At 37.7% G+C, this 24201-nt stretch overlaps 1 protein-coding gene across 1 annotated transcript in view; it reads left to right on the top strand.

Moving 5' to 3' along the window:
- LYST (lysosomal trafficking regulator) overlaps positions 1 to 24201 on the top strand; it is a 131282-nt gene that overhangs the window by 19274 nt on the left and 87807 nt on the right. The window contains exons 6-16 of the mRNA XM_054575499.1: positions 203 to 364; positions 2034 to 2190; positions 4547 to 4773; positions 5282 to 5348; positions 8781 to 8890; positions 10262 to 10688; positions 12932 to 13076; positions 14061 to 14234; positions 17468 to 17628; positions 18581 to 18771; positions 22025 to 22270. Coding sequence (XP_054431474.1) covers positions 203 to 364; positions 2034 to 2190; positions 4547 to 4773; positions 5282 to 5348; positions 8781 to 8890; positions 10262 to 10688; positions 12932 to 13076; positions 14061 to 14234; positions 17468 to 17628; positions 18581 to 18771; positions 22025 to 22270 — 2067 coding nt within the window. The remainder of the gene's footprint in view (positions 1 to 202; positions 365 to 2033; positions 2191 to 4546; positions 4774 to 5281; positions 5349 to 8780; positions 8891 to 10261; positions 10689 to 12931; positions 13077 to 14060; positions 14235 to 17467; positions 17629 to 18580; positions 18772 to 22024; positions 22271 to 24201) is intronic.

The raw sequence follows: 24201 nt of genomic DNA, 5'->3' as shown, positions 1-24201 counted from the left end.
AGTAAAACTTTTGATAAATAAGTTATTAATTGTACTACATGGGTGTTTATGAAAGTCTAGATACTCATACAGTCTTTTTACTTTCATATCAACTGCAGATGAATGGACTGGCTTTCTACTTATTAAACTACTATCTGTCACTATTTCATTTTTTTCTTAAAGCATTTTATTGATATTCTCAGTCTCTTTTATTTTGCCTTAGAGCTTGCCTGTGGAAAACATATTGTTTGAGATGAGGGACCATCTTACCCAGTCAAAGGTGATTGAAACAGAACTGGCAAAGCCTTTGTTCGATGCCCTGCTGAGAGTTGCACTGGGAGATCACTCAGCAGACTTCGACCACAGTGATGCTGTGGCTGAGAAGGTAGGAATAAACTGTTGTGCTGTCTGGGAATGCCCCGCAGAAGCGGACGTGTGTGGGATGGGACTCTGTGGATAGATGTGGTTAGGACGTGGGCCAGGATTTGGTCCATTCCATCCCCTGGGCTGCATAGCATATACTCAGTGCCCTGTCTTGTAAAAAGAGGAGAGCAACATGACATGCTTTTCTTCATCTAATCTGGAAATTGACAGAATTATTCCCAGTAAGATAGAAATGTATGATTTGATTTAATGTCTTACATACAATTACTGGTAGCTTATTAAATGATAATTCAAGGATGGTGATGACTCAGGTATCTTATCTCTATGGGCACAGCTGACATTTCCCGAATACTGTACTCACTTAATTTTAAATCACTTCACATAAAAATGACTAGTACTTGCAGAGAAAATAGCTATCATAGTTTTTAGTTGTTCATGTTCATATTTTTTCTAGAACTATTTAAAATTTTTTCCTGAAACCATGACGTATAATTAGTCCATTTCCTTCCCCTTTCATGTTTATTTTACCTTAATTAATTGTCACTTGCCCTTTCTCTTTATATAACTTCTCTTTCAATTCCTTAGTCTAGCCATATATGTGACATTTGATTATCTTCTGCCAAAATATTTTATGTTGCTGTTTGTCATAACTTAAAAACTGACTGAAATAGCTACAAATGCCATCATCATACCACTGAACCAGTAGGTTAATGGAAATGTGTTAAAATGCCTACTTTATTCTGCCTTTAAGTGAAAATGTTATCCAAAATGAAGATATTTGTAGATTTTTATAAGAAAAGGGAAATTTCATGCTGCAGGATTTCACACAGGAAATGTTGGAACTCTTTTTTGTCCCTTTATTTTTATTGCTGCCACTATTACAGATGCCCTCACTTCCCCTCATCTGCCCGCATTTACCCAGCCCCCACCTCCCCCCTTCCCTCTGGCCATCACCACATAGTTGTCTGTATCTATGGCTTATGCATATATGTTCTTTGGCTAATCCTTTCACCGTTCATCCAGTCCCCCCTCCTCCCTCTCCTCTGACAGCTGATCCGTGTATCCATGCCTCTGTTTCTATTTTGTTCATTAGATTTCACAGATAAGTGAGAGATCATATGGTATTTGTCTGAGATGCTTGTATATAGACAATTGCATTCTGAAATCTTAAAATTAACTCCTTTGAGAAATTTTTATATCCTCTTTGGTTATCTAATTTACAAAACATATATAAAAATCCTTTGGAAAAATATTTTTCCATGAACAAATGTATAAAAATAATATATATTGAGTAGCATTAAGTTTTAAGAAGCATAATTACACCTTATTGTGGTTTTTAGTAATTTCCATTATATAACTAGAATGTAATTTCTTAGATTTATTTTTCACAAAAACTGACATGACCTATAGCTTTGACATGACCTATAGCTTATTCTGTTAGAGATACCTCCTACCCATTTTTGAGGTGTTAATCAAATTGTCTGAGAGATTCTGGAAAATTTTGCTGTGTGAGTCTCATTATTTATAATGGTAAATATCAATTCATAAGATTTTTCTCTTAAAGGAAATACTAAAGCTGTTCTTAAAATGACATTTGCATAATAAATATTATGTTACTAAAAATGAGCGAATGTTACAAGTTTTGCCTTTTCATTTTACCAATCTTACAGAGTCATCAGGCTGAAGCAGAATGGTCATCCCAACCTGGAGATTTTCCAGAAGCAGCTGAGGATGCTCAGTGTTGTAGTTGTACAGTTTTGGTTGAAGAAGAAGGTTATGAGGCAGACAGTGAAAGCAACCCTGAGGACAGTGAAACCCGGGATGACGGTAAAATGTCACAGAAGTATTTCTGATTTGATTTGCCCGTCAGCCTGTTAAGTAACAAAATGGCTCCTAAGAGTATTACTTTAGAATTTGTATTGCCTTACAGTTTAAGAAGTGCATTGCGCCACCATCTTATTGGATCTTCACAGTGAATTCTGGCATTCGTGCCTGAGATTGAAAACACCGAGGTAGATTGTGTGGTCACAGACATTGACCTAAGAATACAGGGGAGAGCAAGTCCCTGCTTTCACATATATTCTAGTCAAAAAGACAATAAGTAGCAGATGCAAACAGTCTGAAGAAATAAAACGGTAGTGACTGGGTGACTAGAGGAGGCCTCTGAGGATGTTATGTTTACATTTAGGCCTAAATAAAAAAAGGTCTGTCCAGGTCAATATTGAGAGGAAGAGCATTTCACAGCCTTTGTTACAATGATTAAGTTGCATAAGGAATACAGACATCTGTTGTGACTTCCAAGGATGCTGCAGCATAAGTTTCATCTTAGTTCATCTGTCCTTGGGGTGGAACCACAGTGCACACCATCCTGTGTCTCAGGGCTCACACCCTGGGTGGAACGGAAAAGATGGGCTGATGAGAGCCCAGCATCTCTCTGTAGGCTGGCCTTTGACTGTCCCAGGACTGTGAGTTCTCTCCAAGTTTACAGTGGCTTATCCTTCCCCAAGGTCTGTCTTCTCTTCCTATTGAGTGAATGGGAGCAGGTGCTCAGGTGCTACTTAACAGGCCTGATGGACCCAGAGCAGGTTTTTTGTTTTGCTTTGTTTTTACCAAAAAGAGAGTGAAAAGGACTAAAAAACAGCCACAGCCCTGACTGGTGTGGCTCAGTGAGATGGGCGTCATCCTGCCAGTTCCATTCCCAGTCAGGGCACATGCCTGAGCTGCAGGCCAGGTCCCCAGCCAGGGGTTTGCGAAAGGCAATCAATCCATGTTTTTCTGGCACATGGATGTGTCTCTTCCTCTCTCTCTCCCGCCCTTCCCCTCTCTCTATCAATAAACAAATAAAATCTTTTTAAAAATGTTAAAAAAAATTAAAAGCCCAAAATTGAAATAATATATATGTGTGTGTGTATACAGGGGTGGGAAAGTAGGTTAATAAATAACACACTAATAAATAAATGATAATACAAGAATAAATCATTTCACATGCTCACAACTGTAAAGCTGCTTTTGCAACCCTGTATACACATATACATATAGCTTACTTGATCTATTAAACTATTTTTGTTGTTTCCAATTTTATTGATATATAATTGACAGACATCAGTATATAAGTTTAAGACACACAGCATGATGGTTTGATTTACATATATTGTGCAATGATTACTACAGTAGGTTTAGGTAACATCCATTATCTCATATAGATACAATAAAAAGAAAAAAGACCTACTCTTTTAACTTTCCAATATATCATACAGCAGTGTGGGCTATAGTTACCATGTTATAAATTACATTGCTAGTGCTTATTTATTATGTAAATTCGCACCTTTTGACCACCTTCCTCCAATTCCCCACCCACCCAGATACCCAAAGCAACTGCTTTTGAAAAAATTTTGTATATACATTATAACGAGAGGCAACCAATCAATGTTTCTCTTAGGCAGAAATGTTTCTCTCCCTCTCCTTCTCCTTCCTTTCTCCTCTCTTTGATTTAATGGTATAGGTTTTGTCAGAGCATAGACATGATTTTATAATGACAGATTTTCTTTTTATGAGTTTGCTAACTAGATTTTAACATAAAGAATTCTGATTTAGTTAGAAATTTATAAATTTCTTAACTATATGGGAACTGTTTAAGAGCATAGCAGTCTCTTTAAGAACTTAAAATTTAATTTCCCAAAATGTAATATTTAGTGAGAAAATATCTGTTTCTCACTTATGAAGAAGGCAAAGTACAGAATTTATCCAACCCACAGCCAAGCCCACGTTTTCACAGAGATATGAACTCTGTGATTTATGAACTCCCCCGTGATTTAGGTGTTTGGGGGCCAGAAAGTTTGGGAGGTGGGGGGCAGAGAGAGAGAGAGAGAGTGTGTGTGTGTGTGTGTGTATGAGAGAGGAATGTGCTAAATCTGTATCACATGTCCATAAAACTTGCTCCTGGTAATATTTGTAGTTCTGTTGAAGATCAAAATTACTTCGAAGGCTACTCATTTATCTTCAAAATATCCCTGCTACTTGATTATTCAGTCTTAGTCATGCAATCAAAAGTCACGATGTAGGAAAAGGTTTCTTGAACATCTTATAAATAGCACTTTTGCCACTAGAACTTTCAAATGATGAATGAGAATTTAAATAGTCAGTGTGTAGGGAATAAAAATAATCTTTTCTTTTCCCTTTTCAGGGGTAGACGTAAAGTCGGAAGCGGAAGGTCTCACTGCATCAAGCAATCCAAATGATATACTTGAAAACCTCCCTCAAGGGGAGATAATATATCCTGAGATTTGTGTGCTGGAGTTAAGTTTGCTTTCCACTAGTAAAGCCAAACTTGATGTGCTTGCCCATGTATTTGAGAGTTTTTTGAAAATCATCAGGCAGAAAGAAAAGAATATTTTCCTACTTATGCAACAGGTAAAGGATGTGTTTCATTGAATGAGATCAGTGTTTATCCCACTCATGCCCCAGTTATTCATCTCCTTCTTTGTAACTCAACTAGTCTGAAAATTATTTGAGATGATTACTTATCATTTATAATACCTTAGATGTGTGTTTTTAACTGCAAGTGGTATTCTAAAAAATCTTCTAATTCCATAGGTCTCTAAAGTAGCATACAAAATCAATGATGTCATTGACCAACTAATAATGACTCCTAGAATATTTCTGAGAATGGGTAGTATATTTTAAATCACAATTTAATTTTAATGTATGGTCATTGTTTTGACAAATTAGAAAACAAAAGCAGTGTGAGAAATAAAATGAAAATTGCATGTAATCCTACACGTAGCCTTCTTTTCAGTCCTTTTAAATATGTATATATGTATATACAGTAGACTGTCAAATAATTTATTACATTGCAGTGCTTCATGCTTTCATGAGGTAAGAAATTTAATTTATTATGTTTTTGTTTTTTAATCTTCAGGGAACTGTGAAAATTCTTTTAGGAGGGTTCTTGAGTATTTTAACACAGGCTGATTCTGATTTTCAAGGTGCGTTGAAAATGTTAGTTTTACACAATCCTTTTGAAACGATTTTGTTGTGTGAAATGATGGGTGGATAACAAGGGCTCCCACTGGCATCGTGCTTTGTGGTTTCAAAAGTAGCTTCACATACATCATCTCTTTTGTTCCTCAGACCCACCCAATAGACTGGACATAGTACAAGTCCCTTGATTTTACAGAGAAAAATCTGGATTCCAAGGGATGGAGGGAGTTGTTTGGGGTTGGATCCATAGAGGTAGCCTTACGAGGACTGTGACCAGGTGTAAACGCTGTGCAGGATTGTTGCTGTATGAGAGTGATGGGGTCCTTCTCTCTACTCTGTACTTTCACAAACAGTTGAGAAATTCTTAACAGATAACAGGATTTTACTGTATATAATATATAAAAACCTACATTTTAGTTGGTAAAAACTAAATTTTAGTTGATCTTATAAGGCTAACGTACAGGAAATGTTACTTTGAATTTGTGAGATGCTTCCTCGTGATGAATTCAAGCTAAGCACCTCTTGCAGACATGCCAGAAGTGATGCAGCGCCTTTCTCAGAGCATCGTATCTAGGTGTTCATGGATCTGTGTCTGACTGGTGATGTGAGCTTTGATCACTTGGTTATGGGGGTGTCTTGCCAGGTTTCTCCCTTATAAAGTTATTATTTTCTCTTTATAATAGTAAATATCTTGTGGGGAGATAACTTGAGACTGTTACACCCTTTTTTCCATCATACTTTAACCCACTAACTTTAGCACCCATTGATGATTTATGACGGGAAACAGTTTGCCAAATAGTGACTATTTCTATCGTTCCTCTAATGTTTACTAATTGGAATTGTACTCTGAGAAAAAGCATACCTTCCCTCCCATTTACTTACTTAGTGTATATTTTTATTTGTTGTGCTAGGAACCCAGTGGACCATTTTCATCTGAAGACATTTCCAGCTTAGTTCTGAGGGAGTCTATTTCATTATCTTTCTTAAAAAGATTTTATTTATTTTTGGAGAGAGGAGAAGGGAAGGAGAAGGAGAGGGAGAGAAACATTTCTGTGCAAGAGAAACATTGATTGGTTGCCTCTCGCATGCCCACAACCAAGGACTGGCCTGCAACTCAGACACGTGCCATGGCCGGGAATTGAACTGGCAACCTTTGGGTTTATGGGATGATGCCGAACCCACTGACCCACACCAGTCAGGGCCTATTTCATTATCCTTTAATAACAATTTTATTGAGATACAGTCACACGCAGTTCACCCCCTCAAAGCACGCAGTTTGGTGTTCCTCAGTGTACTCGCAGAGTCGGGCCATCATCACGTCCGTGTTGGAGCGTTGCCTCACTCCGGAAGAGCCCCACACCCTTGAGCAATCACTCCCTGCTTCCCTGTAGCCCTCCCACACAGCCTCCCCTGCCCTTGGCAATCACCAGTCTATTTCCAGTCATAGATTTGCCTCTTCTGAATATTTCATAAGCATCTTGGCCAGACTATAATAGACCTGATGCCAACATCCCACTACACATCCCAGCTTTTGTGTGACAATTCATTCCATTTCTTTACGGAAAAGTTATCAGGTTTTGAACATAAAGGTAAAAGCTGAGATATCTGTGCCCCATACTCAGAATCAAGGGGAGGAGTGGATGCTCACAGACAGGATCTCCTATTAATCCCTGTGTTGTAGCCCCATTCTTACTTCCTCTCCAGATTTTAGACAGACAGATGGGCTCTCCGCTCCTCTGAGCCCCTCTGTAATTCCAAGAGATTCTAGGTTGCAGCTTTCTCTTCTATTGGCTTTTCCATTTTCCAGAAATATTTTAAAATTTTTCATCGGATGCGCTCCCAGTGCCCACTGCCTCTCCCACCTTTCTTTCTCTGTTCTGAGTTTCTTCCTTTTTGTAATTCTGTACTTGTAGTTCAGTGAGTTTCCAGTAGCAGACAAAGGCAAATACTGTGTGTGTGTTTTGAACTGGAACCTGTCAGTTTCAAACTGAAAAACAAAATCTAAGCACATATGCTTTACTTTGATCATTATTTCTTTCTTACTCTCAAACCTTTAGTGGAGTCATGTTAACCGGATAAAGTCTGTGCTATTTTACAGTCTCGTTGCAAGTTTTCTTCCAAATGAATTTACAGGTTTACTGCTTCTGCTAAATACGTGGCTTCAGCATGGCTTCTGTCCTTAGGCTTCTCAGTAGGGTTATTTTTGTCATGTCTCAAGTTGAGATAATATTTAATTTGTAGGACTTTCCTAGAGGGGTGAGGAACAACTGAGATAATGCATGCAAATATACTTTGAACACTGTAATGTGGGATACAAATACTATTCAAAGTTCTATGAATTTATGTACAACTGATTATATTTTATGCTAAACCCCACAATGGAATAAAGAAAATGTTCCAACTAATTATTCATGATATTTAAGTGTATTTGTAATCTTTAATATTTCTACTTTATTTGTCATCTAATTTTTTTATTTAGAAAGTAAACATTATAATTTAACCATTTTCAAGATAACAAGACAATTTTATGGTACTTAACAGTGTCAACCTAATAAATACTGTATTAATTTATGCGTCTTTAAAAAATAATTTTAATTAAATTAATTGGGGTAACATTAGCTAATAAAATTACATAGGTTTCAAGTATACAATTCTATAATATATCATCTGCATATTGTATTGTGTGTTCACCACCTCAAGTCAAGTCTCCTTCCTCACCATTTATCCCCCCTTTACCCTTCACTATTTCCTCCCCTTTCCCTCCTTTTTTTTTTTTAAGATTTTATTTGTTTTTTTTTTTAGAAGAGGGAAGAGAGGGAGAAAAAGAGGGAGAGAAATGACATGAGAGAGAAACACCACAGGGTTCCCTTTCCTCTTGTAATCACCATACTGTTGTGTCTATGAGTTTTTTCCTTAATCTCTTCACCTTTCTATGCTTTTTTAAAAAAGATTTTATTTATTTATTTATTTGTTTATTTATTTATTTATTTATTAGTGAGGGGAAGGGAAGGAGAAAAAGAGGGAGAGAAATATCAGTGTGTGGTTGCCTCTCGAGTGACCCCTCCTGGGGACTTGGCCCACAACCCAGGCATGTGCCCGTGACTGGGAATCAAACCTGCAACCCTTTGGTTTGCAGGCGGGCACTCAGTCCACTGAGCCACACCAGCCAGGGCTATGCTTCTTTAAATAATAACTTTACTTGACTTGGAGCTAACCAATCATTAAGAACAGTGATTTTGTTGCTTTTTGTCAGTAGATTAGTTGGTTTGCATTTAATCATATTGTTATTTTTTCCAGCAAATTTTTGTATTATTAGGTTGTTTGTAATCATTTAAAATGTGACAACAGTATTTGATCTTTTTCAGTGAAATTGATTATTTTGTGTCTTTAACTGTATTTGGCTTTCATTTTTCCCCCTCTATCTTTCTTTAATTTAGCATGCCAGAGAGTATTGGTGGATCTTTTGGTATCTTTGATGAGTTCAAGAACATGTTCAGAAGAGCTAACCCTTCTTTTGAGAATATTTCTGGAGAAATCTCCTTGTACAGTAAATATGCTATAATTTAAATTTTTTTCACTGATATTTAATAGAATATTTTTAAAGTATTTGAAAATCATTAAACTCTCTCTTCTGATGTGGTAGTTATTATACAGTCAGCTCCATGTTATCATTTGTGTGTTCTCAGTTATTTTATTATTTGCACATACTTTAACTATTTCACTTCTGTCTTGGCTAATCAGACATTTCAGTGAGATCATAGTCCATTTATCCCCAACCCACTCCAGTCTTTTTTGTGCTTAAGAAATGCTAAATAATTTTAATTACCAAAGAGAAGTTAATTGTGAGTAAGTATAAAGAATTATCCTGTTTTTAGAAAATTATTCACTCTTTCATTATCTTCTATCACCTCTCCTTTCTATTGGCGTAGCTTAGTGACTTTTATTTTTCTTCACTGAAGGGTCCATTTTTATAATGAAATATTGACTAGAAGCATAAGCAGATGAAACAGAAAACTGCAGAGCTACTTTCTCTGAAGCAAGCTTGCTATTCCTGAGCCCTGCATGTTCAGCAGCCTGCAAGCCTGCAAGCCTGGGGTGGGGCTCTGGGCTCTGGGCTCTGTGGAGCACAGGCTTAGACACCACTCGAGTAGACCGTTGAGACCTGACTGTGCATTTGTGGAATGTCCTGAGTGCATTTCTCATGATCAACATGAGATGTTATTTTGTGCATGAGTAGGGCTAGGGCACTGCACTTAATTATACTTAACGTTAATCTTCTTTTCACTTGTCTCTTTTGTCATTGCTTTTCCTCTCTTTTCTATATATTCTCCACTTCAGTTTAACTGAAAACTTGTCATTATAAATAAAACTTAAAAACCTTATTTGAGTTTACCAAGCACAGATGAAAAATTTTATTTGATTATGAAAAAGGCATGTCAAATCAATTGGAAGGTAATTGAGCACTCAGTTTTATAAAGCCAGTCATGCTATAAATATCATTCAGAAATCTGGAGATTTTGTAAGGTCTCTGGTTCTACCCCTCACTTAAAAATATTTGAAAGAAGCAACTATAGCTACTTGGAAATAAACATCTTTCCTTGGTAGAAATGATTCCTGGTATAATTATTATATTTAATTTCTAATACTTAGGGCCAACTCATAACTTTTAGGTTTGTACCATAAGAGCATCTAAATCTAAAACAAATGAACCACAAGAGATTTTAAAATATGAAGTCTCTCATATTTTTTCTTAACTCTACAAAAAGGTGAAAATGTAATGACATAGTAGATTGGATGTGTGTAAATAAAAATGCTGATATATGTATGGTACATTTGTATGTTCATTTATAACCTGAATTTCAAGATTATTATGTACCTTGTAACATGATTGTAAAGTTTTGTTTTTCTTTTTTTCTAGGAAATTCTTCTCCTGGGTATTCTGAAAATTGTTGAAAGTGATATTGCTATGAGCCCTTTGCAATATCTAACCTTTCCTTTACTGCACACTCCAAGTTTAAGCAACGGCGCTTCATCACAGAAGGGTCCAGGGATTCTCAACAGCAAGGCCATGGGATTATGGAGAAGAGCGCGAGTTTCATGGAGCAGGAAGGAGGCAGAGAGTGACAGTTTTCCTCAGCAGCTGCTCTCCTCTTGGCACGTCGCCCCGGTGCACTTGCCACTGCTGGGGCAGAACTGCTGGCCACACCTTTCGGAAGGCTTCAGTGTTTCCCTGTGGTTCAACGTGGAATGTGTCCATGAAGCTGAGAATCCTGCCGAAAAACGAAAGAATATCAGGAAAAGAAAGAAATCCTTAATTTTACAGGATAATAGTTTTGATGGAACAGGTATGAAGACTGTTACCTGTCATGCTCTGCTTTTTTGCGCTGCAATTTTGGTTGACCAGTAAGAACATAGTGATGTCCGAACTTACTCGTAATATGTTCTTCTCCTAAAATGCCTTAGTAATGGCAGGTCCTGGCTTACCCCAGCCTGAGCTGTCAGATGGCCTTAAAGACCCAATTTTCTTCTATACTTTTGTTCTGTGTGTGTGTGTGTGTATGTGTGTGCACGCGCGCACGCGCACGCAGATTGGGGGATGGGCACGCACCACACATGCATCTGTTGCGGAGGTCACCACCCCCATTCCCTGCCTTTTCCCTGGCCCTGTTACTGGGTTATGCTGGCTCCGATTGTCACCCTGGTTCCACCCTGCTGTCTCTCAGCCCCGACTAGCCAGCCCCCATCGGATCTCTCTCTCCTTTCAATCAAGCTCCCTTTCTCAGGCCTGTGTTTCCCCTCAGCGCCCCTCCCAGTTCCTGTCCCGGCGTGTTTGAATCCATCAGCCATTCCCCAAAGGTAGAACAGGCTTGATTCCCGTCCTTTCTGTAACGGATCGGCTAGGTGTTACGCTGGGATGAGATAGCACCTTGGTCCTGATGTGACTAGTGCGACCAGAGCTGGTTCGTTAAGAAGCACCTGCTGGTGATGGAAGTAGAACAGGCAGTGAACTTCTTAGGGCCCATGGAAGGGACGAGGGGACTAGATGAGACAGATGTGTAGGGGTGATGCCTGTGTGGAGGTGCTCTCCCACCCCACTGGAGCCCCTGGGCTGAGACTCCAGGCCCTCACCACTGCCTGGTTCCCAGGGTCTCTACACCCACCCGTCACTGTGACACTGTAAGCAGGGCAGGTTGCTTCCTCATATGTAAGTGGTGGCGGGGGGCAGTCATAATGCAAAGTCTCTCATAAAATGAATGGACATGCACAATGATCTGAGACGAGTAGGCAGTGGGAAAACTGTTTAAATGTTTTATTATAAAAATGTATTAGAACACATTTTAGAAAGATGATTTTACATAAGCATTTTAAACTAATATTTAAAGACAGCAACACATTAAAATGTTAAGGAGAGAAGAAAATACTGCAGTGCTAACACCTCCTTTGCTAATAAACCAGCTGTGTGTCACTGGGCATCTCCATTTTGTCACCTTCAGAATGGGGATGATATTTACCTCATTAGATTGTTGTGAACATTATATTAAGAAATATTTGTAATAGTTCTACTCTACAAATCCTGGATACACACTAGTTTTTGTTCTAGTCTTTGTGCAAATTCAGATTTGATATGGAAACTTTTTTTAATATCACATCAGATGAGTCCTTTATACATTTTATGTCCTGAGCTGTAGTCTTCAATATGATCAATGAATTTAAACTCTTTTTTAAGACTATTATCATTGTTAGGGGGAGTATTCTTAAAAATTGGTAGTGGCTATGTTTGTTGAAAAATGTTGAAAAATGACGACAAATATGTATGCAGTCTAATAACTGTAGTGTTCATTTTCTTTAAACACCTGAGCCTTTGGACATGCATTTTTTTTATCCCAGGATTTTTATATCCCCGATCCCCACAAACAGATCATGTATTTAAATAGTTTATGTCAGAGGCATAAGTGTGAAATCTGCTGATAAAGATCATTACAGAAAGAAAAGTCAGCCTGAAAAACCAGACAGCCCAAAGCATAGAGCTACCTTAGTTTGCCTTAGAGAAACTGTTTAGAGTTTCAGGAACACTTAGCAGTTGCATTCAAAGATCACTTATCAGGGAATATATTCAAACACAATTTTTCTAAAAGGAATTTTAATATGAGCCATTTTTAAAAAATTGTGCCATCATAATAATTAGAGGATGGTCTCAGCAGCGCAGGGCCTGTGACCATCGTGTGTGCCCTCTGGGCTGAGGTCCATGGCGTCAGAGTGGCCCCTGACGGAACCGAGGCACAGACTGCGAAGGTCCACTGCAGTAGCGCCACAGGGGGTCTGTCCCTCCCTCCAGTTAGTCCTCAGTTATCACGTATGTTAAAACACTTAATAACTCTTAATGCGCTCAATTACTGTTTTCACTGCTGCTGCTTTTTGTAGTTAATTAACATCTAAACTTTGGGAATACTATTGTTTGGAACAGGGCAGATTGAGACATTCCAGGTAAATTACTATAAATGAACCACCATGCTTTGTATTTTATATTCACTTTTCTCTCAGTTTTTATCAGCTGCTTCACTGATCATTCTACCATCTTTCATCATAGAGGACAACAGGCCAGAAGGCGCAGAGTACGTAAACCCTGGTGAAAGACTCATGGAGGAGGGCTGCATCCACCTGGTTTCACTGGGGTCCAGAGCGCTGATGATCCAAGTGTGGGCCGATCCCCACACTGGCACACTCATCTTCCGGTATTGATATCCCTGATCCCCACAAACGGATCATGTATTTAAATAGTTTATGTCAGAGGCATAAGTGTGAAATCTAATAAAGATCATTACAACAAAACAAAAATCTTATTAAAAGGAGATGCATTCTAACAGTTATTAATACCACCTGTGTAACAATATATTCTATCTGAGAAGCTATAAACTCTGGAGTAGATTATGTTAATCTCAATGAGATTTGAGACCAAATACTTAGTAAAGTCCTGTCTAAGGAAGTATTCCATCAGGTTGCAATGATCTTAAGATGTTAACATCAGACAGCTGTTTCCCATATGCAGATTATATATTTTAGTAGCCATTGTATAATAAGCTGAAGGTCTCCTTGCTATCTTGTCCCTTTTTTTTTCTACTGCCTTTGTTAACTACTTTAGATACGAGTCTTTTATTTGTATTGGGTGAGTATGGATAGTATGAGGCTATTTTTATAAAACTTAAAACCAAGTGAAAAGTATGTTATTTAGGGGTATATGCTTTGTAAAGTTTATAAAGGTTACTAGGTACTATATATGTATATTATATCTTTATTCTCTCAGCAATTCCACAAAGGAGGTTAGACCTCTAACACATCCTGGCATTTAGGCATTTATGTACAATATGTATTAATTTTTATATGAACCAAATATTACATTGTAATTTCTAGAAGGGCAATGACTATAATAGTAATGATAAAATTTTTTTTGCTAATTGAATTCTGAAAATTTTTGCCTAAATTATTAATACTAGAAAATGAGCCTAATCTATTTTAGTTCATGAATTGAGATAATAATATAATAAAATAAGCAGGCTATAGTGTGAAACAAAGACCTACTAACTTTTCAAGTTAGTTTAAAAATAGAACTGATTTTTAATCTTACTTAAATATCTACAGTTACAGTTGTTATATACGTGTTAAATACTGAGATCCGAAATTCCATGTTTTCAGCCTATCCCTTTTCCCCCCTTGTGTAGTGTGTGCGTGGATCCAAATGATGACACGAAAGCTGTTTTACTAGCTCAAGCGGAATCACAAGAGAATGTTTTCCTCCGGAGCAAATGGCAACATTTAGTACTCACCTACTTACAGCAGCCCCAGGGGAAAAAGAATATTCGTGGGGAAATCTCCATATGGGTCTCTGGACAGAGGTATGAAGCATTTTTAGTAAATACTAAGTTTGGTTATAATTTTAAGCTTAGTCTCTTATAATTTCTAAAAGAGATTACAAAAAACAATAGATAAAATTTACTATATATTAACATAGGAACCTAGGTCAGAGTTAGATACTTTCCTATTTATCACTTCTATACAAAGCACATTTCCCATAGAAGTAACTGTTGGAAATATTTGGGTTTGGAGGAGCAATACAGAAATTTGGACATTGAGACATTTATGTGGAATATATATTAGATCAAAGAGCTATAATTTGGTCCTTCAACCCATATATTATAAAATTAAACCAAAAGGATTATTTAAATCAAGTGACTAATATTTTGAATCCCTAAATTAAAATCAGGGATTCAAAAGAAATTAGAATGACTAGAGAAAAATATAAGCCGGTATAGCCGCTGCTAGACTAAGACAGTGCTCTAGAGATATACTGTCTCTAGGTGACAGATCCAGGTATAGTATGTACTATAGGAGTTTTATCAGCCAGGAGTATCATGGGTCAAGTTAATAGGAAACATTTTTTGGAATATCTTAATTGTAAATTGTAACCCTGAGAAAGCTATAAGGTATCTGGGATTTGTAAGAATTGGGAAGTGTTTCATTGAATGAAATACCATGAAAAGGGGGTACAATACTGGAAACTAGCCTGGGAAAGGGTCATGCTGGCTGGAAGGAAGACTCTAAGGTGAATAATGAGAAGGAAAAAACAGGCACAGCGAAGCTACTGGAATGAACCATAAAACAGCACATACCCATTGTGTCGCAGAACTTTCGCTAGGTACTTTATGTATGTTATCTCGCAATTCTCTCAAAACTCTCCCAAATAAGATTGGACCACATAAATAAATAATATACCCTTAGCACAAATTAACCACTTTTCATTCATTCATTTGTTCATCCAGCACATATTTATTGAGGAATTACTGTGTGTGAGCCAAGCATACGTTCTGTTAGACTGGGGGCAGCAGAAAACAGGACAACCATGTCCTGTGCCTTCTTGACCTCACAGTCTAATGGGGAAGCAGAAAACAAGCAAAAAATTAAAGGAATACATACAAACTGGTAAACACCATGAAAGTCACAGGTCCTGAGACAGAAAATACCGGGTCTGCTACTTCAGACAGGGTGATCGGGGAAGCCTCCCAGGAACAGATTATTCCAGCAGACAGTGGAGGAGGAGACAGTGGCACTGTGCGCAGGAGGGAGCCTTAGGAGACTCCAGGGGAGGCTGCAGCTCCGGTGTCGGCCTTGGAAGGAACAGGCTTTGGAAACAAAATCAAGAGCTTCGTTTTGTTTATTCTTTAAAATACATGAAAACACATTGTTGAAGCTTCATTTCCGTATTCCTAATAAATTATTTTCTGAGAAATCCTCAGTCTTCACAACTGCCTAAGGCATAACGGCTGCTGCAGCCAACCAGTTTGTTTTCAGAACCTTGAGTTTGCTGGGTTAGAGCTGGGGATGCGGCTGTGAGTGTGGAGCCACTTTCTCCTGGACTCTTCCTCCTCATTTCTTGAACTTTCAGCTTGTGCCTAATGACCTCTGTTAGTCCTCACATCAGCGCTGTGAAGTAGGTATATTGTTATCTCTATTTTACACAAGAGGCACCTGGGACCCAGAGTGGGGAAAGTCACTGATCCAAAGTCATGGCACCAACCCGGACCCTGACCCTAGACAGCGCCCACATGTTGGAACCTAGGTGTTACCACCCCTACAGCCCTTTTCTGACTCAGGCCGGCTGACAGGTAATGTTCAGAGTGAGAGTTTAGATGTTCATTGTGGACATTTCTGAGGTTAGTGAGCGTAGTCGCTTGATTTGCGTACCACTATTTTTTACCCACCCACTTATTTCTACATTACTTTGAAGGAACTTTTTTGCCATTTGATACAAATTAATGATTGCATCTGTTAATACAGCAATACACAAGTGACCAGGGACAAATATATTATTCCACTGATTGAAATTTAGTACTATCTAGATCACTTTCAGAACTAATAGAATAATTTCTACAAATAAGACGTATTAAGAGGCCAGTGATATTGAAAAACAACTTATTAATATTTTTCTATTAATTTTTATTTGATGAACATCCTACAGATCTGGTAGGAATATATGGTACATAGCAGACACTCAATATTTGTTAGATTCATCTTGCACTAATCATGCAATAAGCTTTCTTTACCCTTCAAAACTGTATTGTCATACCTCCACTAGGTGTCAGTAGTGTTTCAGTCATGGCCATTTATTTGGTTCAAGAAAGAAGTGCATGTAATGGGTGTCATCACTACTGTTGTCTGTCATTTAAACTTCAATTTAAAAAAGAAGTTATCTCACATATTTTATTCATTAAAAATATTTCTATAAAATAGTTAAATTTATTTTAAAGATGAAACACAAAGCCTTAGGGGAAGGTTTTTAAATAAATATATATCACAGTAGAATTTCTCATTAAGAGCTAACCAGATTAGCTTAGTCCCTGTATTTATCTTAGTCACGCACTTTGCCTTTATAAGTTACCATCATTATCTTCACATGGAGTTTAAAACATTCCTAAAATAGGGGTAAAACTGGGTGTTCTGTGGTGTCGACTAGATGATGAAGTGTGCCCATTTTGTGTTTCTGTGAGCAAGCCTGTTGTACCTTTCCTGTAGGGATTTCTGGGAAAACAAGACACTAATCAAAAGCGCTGTAATGACTTAGCATTAAAAAGAAAGGGAAAACAAAAATATGCAACAAAGCATTGTCATTTCAGTGGCTAGTTAGAGCAAAACCTGAAGAAGTGATCTTTTTTTTCCGAATAGTCTTTGAAGGCCTCATAGTCTTTGAATGCCTGAGCTTTCAGGCATTTTTTTACCAAAATGGGAGACATGTGGGTAAAACTAGGGGGAGGTGGTTGGGTTTTGTCTGTAAACCAGAAGGTATATATGCAGAAGTCAAATGGCAAAGAAAACTTTCAGCAAACGTCAGGCCACTTCCTGGGGCCTGGTGTTGCATCCTCAGGCGTCCTGTTCAGCTCCCTAGTTCCTGGGGCTTGGGCACAGCCAGCACCTTAGACCAAGACAACAGAACCAGTTATCCCCATACCAACTGTTTGATATTGAACCAAAAAAATCGCTTAAGAATTTCCCATTGTTAAACACTCATGCTTTAAAAATATTTGGTACTGAGTCTTCATGCTGTAATTAACTTAACTTTGTTTTTATAATATAGGAAGCCTGATGTTACTCTGGATTTTATCCTTCCAAGAAAAACAAGTTTGTCATCTGATAGCAATAAAACATTTTGCATGATCGGCCATTGTTTATCATCCCAAGAAGAGTTTTTGCAGTTGGCTGGAAAATGGGACCTGGGAAATTTACTCCTCTTCAATGGTATATTTTTCCTCTTAAACTAAGTATATTATCCTGGATAAAATATCCTGTTTCTTGTACTTAATAAGTACTGTGTTTCCTAGATTTCAAGATGACTTTTTATTTTTATGTTTTTTAAAGATTTTATTTACTTATTTTTAGAGAGAGGGGAAGGGAGAAAACATCAATGTGTGGTTGCCCCTCACGTGCCTACTGTTGGGGACGTGGCCTGCAACCCAGGCATATGCCCTGACTGGGAATTGAACCAGCGACCAGCACTCGCAGGCCAGCACTCAATCCACTGAGCCACACCAGCCAAGGGCTCAAGATGACTTTTTAAATATTTTAACATTTTTATAATCTAGATGTTTCTTGTAATTGATATATACATTTAATGCAGCAGTACACTTCTTACCCTTACACTCCCAAAACGAAGCTTATATTAAATCAGTTTTATTTTGTAATCTTGAAAAATGCAGTATTATGACAGGTAAACAAGAATCATTGTCTCTTTTATTTATAATTTCAGTATAGTCTATAAAAATACCAAAATTTAGGGAAAAGGGAAATAACATTTTAAAAAAATACATCACCAAACCTGACATCACTAAATCAGACAGTGTTTATTAAATAGATGGATGGATGGAAGGAATAAAGATACCAATTCACATATCATTTTAAAAAGCAATCTACCGAGATATACTTTCCATTTATTGAAAAACAAAACAACAAAAACTGGTTTTATAATTTAAGGAGCAAATAGAAATTTAATGATTTTATTTTATCAAGAGCTAACTTTGTACGTATATAAATTTATCTTCTATCAAATTGGAAGTGGTGTCTTGAATCAATTTTATAAGATATAATGGTCAACTAAAAGGATCTGGCATAAAAAAATTCTTGATTTCTTGCTTTTTGTCGAAAATTCTCATTGGAATGTTTTAAGTAAATGACTTTTTTTCCCTGCATTCAGGAGCTAAGATTGGTTCACAAGAGGCCTTTTATCTATATGCTTGTGGACCCAACCATACATCTATAATGCCATGTAAATATGGCAAGCCTGTGAATGACTACTCCAAATATATTAATAAAGAAATTCTGCAGTGTGAACAAATGAGAGAACTTTTTATGACCAACAAAGATGTGGATATTGGTCTCTTAATTGTAAGTTTTCCTTTTATGTTTAACTTTATAGTAACTGTACATATGTGTGTTTCTTGAATATGTAATTAGCTATGAAATAGATTTCCACTGTTTCTTTTTTTGTTTCTCAACATTTTCTTTCCTGAGAATGTTTTTGTTTCTGAAAAAAGAAAAAAAGGAATACTTTGACTTCAGAATTTGTTTTCAGGTTTCAAATTTTTATCCCGTTTACCTTGGAACTATATTTGTTTACTAAGTATCAATGTAGTTTAGTTTATACCTATCAAATATTCAACAAAAAATGTTTATGATATAGTGAAAATAGAACACATTAACCTAAAAATATTGCTCATTGTATTTTCTTTCCATACTTAATATAAATGCTAGGTTTTATATTAGTTTTAATTACATATATTCAGATTTCAGAATATTCTTTATTATCAGTAATAGTAGGAATTTTGGTTTTAAAATATTGCTAAATCTACTACTCACATAAGACTCTCACATTGCTTTTATATATTTCAATATTTTGTTCTACTAATATACACTTTAGGAGTTTGTGAAGGATATTTTTCATTATAGCAACTAGAAAACTGAGCATTTGTATTCTTAGAAGGTCTGCTACAAACTAGCAGATGGGGCCAGCAAACTGTGTCCCGCCTTCTCTCGCTTGTTCTGAGAGGTGCGGCTACAGGGCTGGGAGATTTCTGACTGAAGGAGGCTGCTCTTTCGGAATGTGTTTCGTTGTTGCTGTTAGTGAAGTGTGTATCTCCCAATCAAAATAAATTATATTTTAAAGCTTTAACATTTGACCAAAGTAAATAAAAATTCCTAGTACAATATTTTGCAAAACCCTTGTAAGTCTTCGGTGGTGTTAAATATATACGTAACTGTGGCAAAGTAGATGTCAATACCTATGGACTTGAACTAAAGATCTGATATTAGGCATACAGTCTTCTCCCCCTAAGGAGCATTTTAAAAATGAGGGTAGGAGGACGTTTTGGTTGTCCACTGTTACTGACTGGGGGCCGGGGATCTAAATGTTCTGCATGGGCAGTGCCATCCCACATAGAACTGTCCCACCACTGAGAACACAAGCTTCAGGGGCACGGCTCCCAAACCTGAACGTGTATCAGAGTCACCAGGAGGACTTTTGGAAACCTGGATTGCGGGGCCAGAGTTGCAGATTTAGGATGTCTGAAGTGTGGCCAAGAATTTGCATTTTTAAAATTCCCAGGTGATGCTGATGCTTGAGGACCACACATGAGACCAAGGAGTGCACACAAGTATTCAAATAAGAACAGCAACTCTCTAGTTTTTAGTTAATCGGTTTGTTTTCACACACCAAAGAAATTTTCCTTAATCTTTTTATATTTGCCTGAAAAGAATACAAGTTATATAAGTTGTAAAATTTAACATAAATTATCACAAGTTAAAATTCTATGGGTTTTATGTGAAAACCTTTTTTAGAAAGCAAATATTTTAAGACTGATTTAGTAATTTGGGGTAATGAGGTCATGAGTGGAGTGAGCATCAGGCTCAGATGGTGCCTCCTGGAAAGGTGTCGTCAGGTGGGACTTGTTCAGGTATGGAAGCATCAGTCATGTGTGTGACAAAAACTATACAGGTTTAAAAGTTTGTTTTCACCAGTCCAATCATCTACTGTAGACATTGTAGTCGGTTTAGTTGGTGTGCAGGTTTGCTAGATAGTGTCTGATCACACTGCCCTGAAATCACAGTAGGTTGAAAATGACCAAAGCCCAAGGCCCCTGCAGCTTCTGCGTGAAGACACTGAGGGGGCAGCTTGTGCTTTCGCTAGGCCTGAGCTCCTCCCACTGCGTTCTGCATATTCAATTTATCATTGCCTGGCTGGTGTAGCTCAGTGGATTGAGCGCCAGCCTAAAAACCCAAAGGTTCACCGCTTTGATTCCCAGTCAGGGTGCGTGCCTGGGTTGCAGGCCAGGTCCCCAGTAGGGGGCGCTTGAGAGACAACCACACATTGATGTTTCTCCCCCTCTCTTCCTCCCTTCCCCTCTTTCTAAAAATAAATAAAATCTTTAAAAAATTAACATAATTTTTAAAGTACAGACACCCCCCCCTCTACAGTTTCAGTTACCTATAGTAAGCCACAGTCCAAAAATATCAAATGGAAAATTCCCAAACTAAACAATTCATAAATGTTAGGTTGTACCCCTTTCTGAGAAGCTTGATTAAATCTCACGCAGTCCCACTCCGTGCCCCCCAAGGAGTGACTCATCCGTCTGTCCAGCGCCGCCCTGCCGGGAGTCACTCAGTAGCGCGCAGGTGACCGGGCTGACTGCTGCGGTATTGCAGTGCCATGGTTGGGTCGCCTGTGTTGTACTGAATAATGGATGGCCCCACAGCCATTCGCGCAACTTTCATTACAGTCTGTGTTAGGTGTTCTATTTTACTATTAGTTGTCACTGTTAATCTCTTACTCTGTCTAGTTTATAAATCAAACTTTATCATAGGAATATATGTATAGGGAAGAACAATATATACAGGGTTCAGTACTGCCTATGGTTTCAGGCATCCACTGTGGGTCTTGGGGTACATCCCCAGTGGAATAAGGGAAGGGCAACTGTAGTTAATAGAAGCCTGACAGGGAGCCAGAAGCTGATCGAAATTACCCTCCGCACGGGAAGATGTTAGAAGTTCTATTCAATTTTAGTTAGGTGGCCGATTAGAGTCACCTTTATATTTTTAAATTTTATTAAATTTATTGGGGTGACATTGTTTAATAAAATTTTACAGGTTTCAAGCATAATTCTATAATGCATCATCTGTATATTGCATGTGTGTAGAGTCACTTTTAAGTTCAAGCCCATGAGTAAAGCAAAAGGGAAAAAACTGAATACATTGATCCCGAGTTCTCATCTCATAGGATTGTAAAGATTGGTTAATATTTATGTGCAGAGAACAGCTCCTGGTATGTGATGGGCATAGTACAAGATTTAGTTGTTGTTAGGGGTAATAGTAAGTATAATTTCATGTCTGTTCCAAAATGATCAAAGCAGGAATCTCTCAGCCTTGCTGTGGTGTAAACTCTTGAACAGCGCTCAGTGACACATCTTTCTGTTCCTTTGTGGGGGGCCACCCAGCTTCTCATGTTCACTTTTGTTTAGTATAGTATCTGTCTTTTAAAACAAAGAAAAAGACTTGTTGGGTGTCTTTTTACGTTAGAGTATTTATTTGCTAGTTGATAACTTTTTAAACTTTGTTTCGTTACTGAGAGAAAATATTTGTGTTTCAGGAAAGCCTTTCCATTGTTTATACAACATGCTGTCCTGCTCAGTACACCATCTATGAGCCAGTTATTAGACTTAAAGGCCAAGTGAAAGCCCAGCTCTCTCAAAGACCCTTCAGCTCCAAAGATGTTCAGAGCATCTCATTGGAACTTCATCACCTAAAGAATCTCCAACCCACCGAATGTAAAACTCTCCAAGGCATTCTGCACGAGATTGGGGGAACTACAATATTTGTTTTTCTCTTTGCTAGGGTAAGATTATAGTTTTATCTAAAGAGAAACTTTTAATTGTTGATAAATTTTAGGGTTTCTTTTTGAGTACAAAAAAGCTATACATCGACTGTGTTAAACTTTTAAGATTAAAATAATTACATTATTTAAGGTGTCACCAAGCTTTCTGGCACAGGTAGTTTCTTTTAATTCATGAAGATTTTAGAAGTTTTCTTTTATCCCAAAATGTAATTAGGACAATTAAATGTTAAGTTATAAGATTAAAATGGCCTATGAGGAAAAAAAGCATGCTGTAGTGACAACATAGAAGAAATGTATTCTTCAAAATAAGGCTTGTGAAACTTGTTTTTCCCTAGAAGCTTCCAGTTGTATGGGAAAAAAAGCATCAACAAATAAGTACAAAAAATAATTTAATTTTTTGGGTTTGAAGTGTTTTTTTTTTAAGAGAAAGAGAAATATAAAAAGCTGGACTAGTGCTGTGAGCCCTGTATTAGAATAAATTGTGTAGTTATCTGTTCCATTGAGGGCAGGGAGTGTACTTTCCTGACGCGGTGAGGCCGTCACTCAGTAGGCAGTGCCTGCCGTAGGGTTGGCTGAGGTCTAAAGTGGGGGACACAAGTGCACTCACTTTTGTATGACCCACCTCTACGTATCCCTGGGCACTCGGATCCCTGGGCACTCGTATCCCTGTTCAGCTAGAGCAACTCTGAGTGTCTTTCATCTTCACCACCTCATCCCTCATTATGACTTCTGCAACATTATCAAATTTCCAGTCTTCCTACCTGGCTTTCTTCCTTTAATGGAACCATTTTTTATTAATTTTGCAATAAGAGACATATCAGTGTTTGTTGTTGTTATTACTGTTCTGGTAAACATTTTGTTAGCATTTGGCTCACCATACCCTGGGCTGCCTTTTTTTATCCTCCTCTGCCTTTTTCAGACTTTTTTTTGCATTGAATATCTAGTTGAAGATTCCCCCTAGTGTTTTAAAAGTAAAGCTCTTTATATAACTACTCATCATTTTGCAGTCTACTTTGATAACTTGTATAATTTCAAAATGTATATACCTTTAGTTTTTCCTCTTCATCAAGTTATTGAATATAAATTTGTTATGATCATTGCTACTTGGTGACTACATTCTTAGAGAAAATGGTTAATTTTTATTTCACATATATTTAAGATTTTTAAAGTATGTTTTCACATTTAAAACTTAGAAACCCTGTTCAGTATCTTTCCCCCTCCCCTACAAAAATGAAAGTCAGCCTCTGTAAAATTTTTACTGCATAGCCCAGCTTTTGAGCCTAATGTCCACCATCCAGCCAGATCAGACCTGCTGCTTCCTCAACAAACCGATGAACTGTGAGCTTCCAGTTTTAGACCTTAACCCTTCCTTCCCCCGACTGGCCTCTGGCCCTGGCTACCCATCCACCCAGGACGTGGCTCTTTCCAGCCATCTTCCCTTAGTTTGCGCTTCCCTGGCCCAGATGGAGCAGGCTCAGCAGTTTCGTGCCCTGGAGGCATTCACAGTGTCCCATTCTTCTTTGCCTTTTATGGAAGGAAGGTGTGTTTCTCTCCTGTAGTAGTTGTGAGAACTTGTTGGCTGAATTGACAGACAAGGCATAATTCACAGCTTTTGTGAACTCATCTCACTTGACTGGACCATGTGCCCATGGAGGGCAGGCACCATGCCTTTTACTCCTTTTTGTCTCTCACAGCAGGAGCCAGAGCCTGTCTGCCGATTGACTCATCAACAGAAATTTCAGGCATTTCGCTGCCATTTCAGATCATTAATAAAATGATACATGATTTCTAATGTTGTTAATATTATTCAGTTCATTTATAGTATATTTTAGAGACTAAAAAGCATGGAGTTTGTCTCCATGTTGTTTATAATTCTTAAGTAATTACAAAGTGTGAACAATAAAAAATAAACTTTCAAATGAAACTGAGGG

This window comes from Pteronotus mesoamericanus, unplaced genomic scaffold (assembly GCF_021234165.1).
Source record: "Pteronotus mesoamericanus isolate MK-2021 breed Mesoamerican mustached bat unplaced genomic scaffold, CSHL_Meso_final contig_303, whole genome shotgun sequence".
NCBI classification, from domain to species: Eukaryota; Metazoa; Chordata; class Mammalia; order Chiroptera; family Mormoopidae; genus Pteronotus; species Pteronotus mesoamericanus.
Note: the sequence above shows the minus strand (reverse complement) of the source record. Positions and strands in the feature narration are given on the sequence as shown.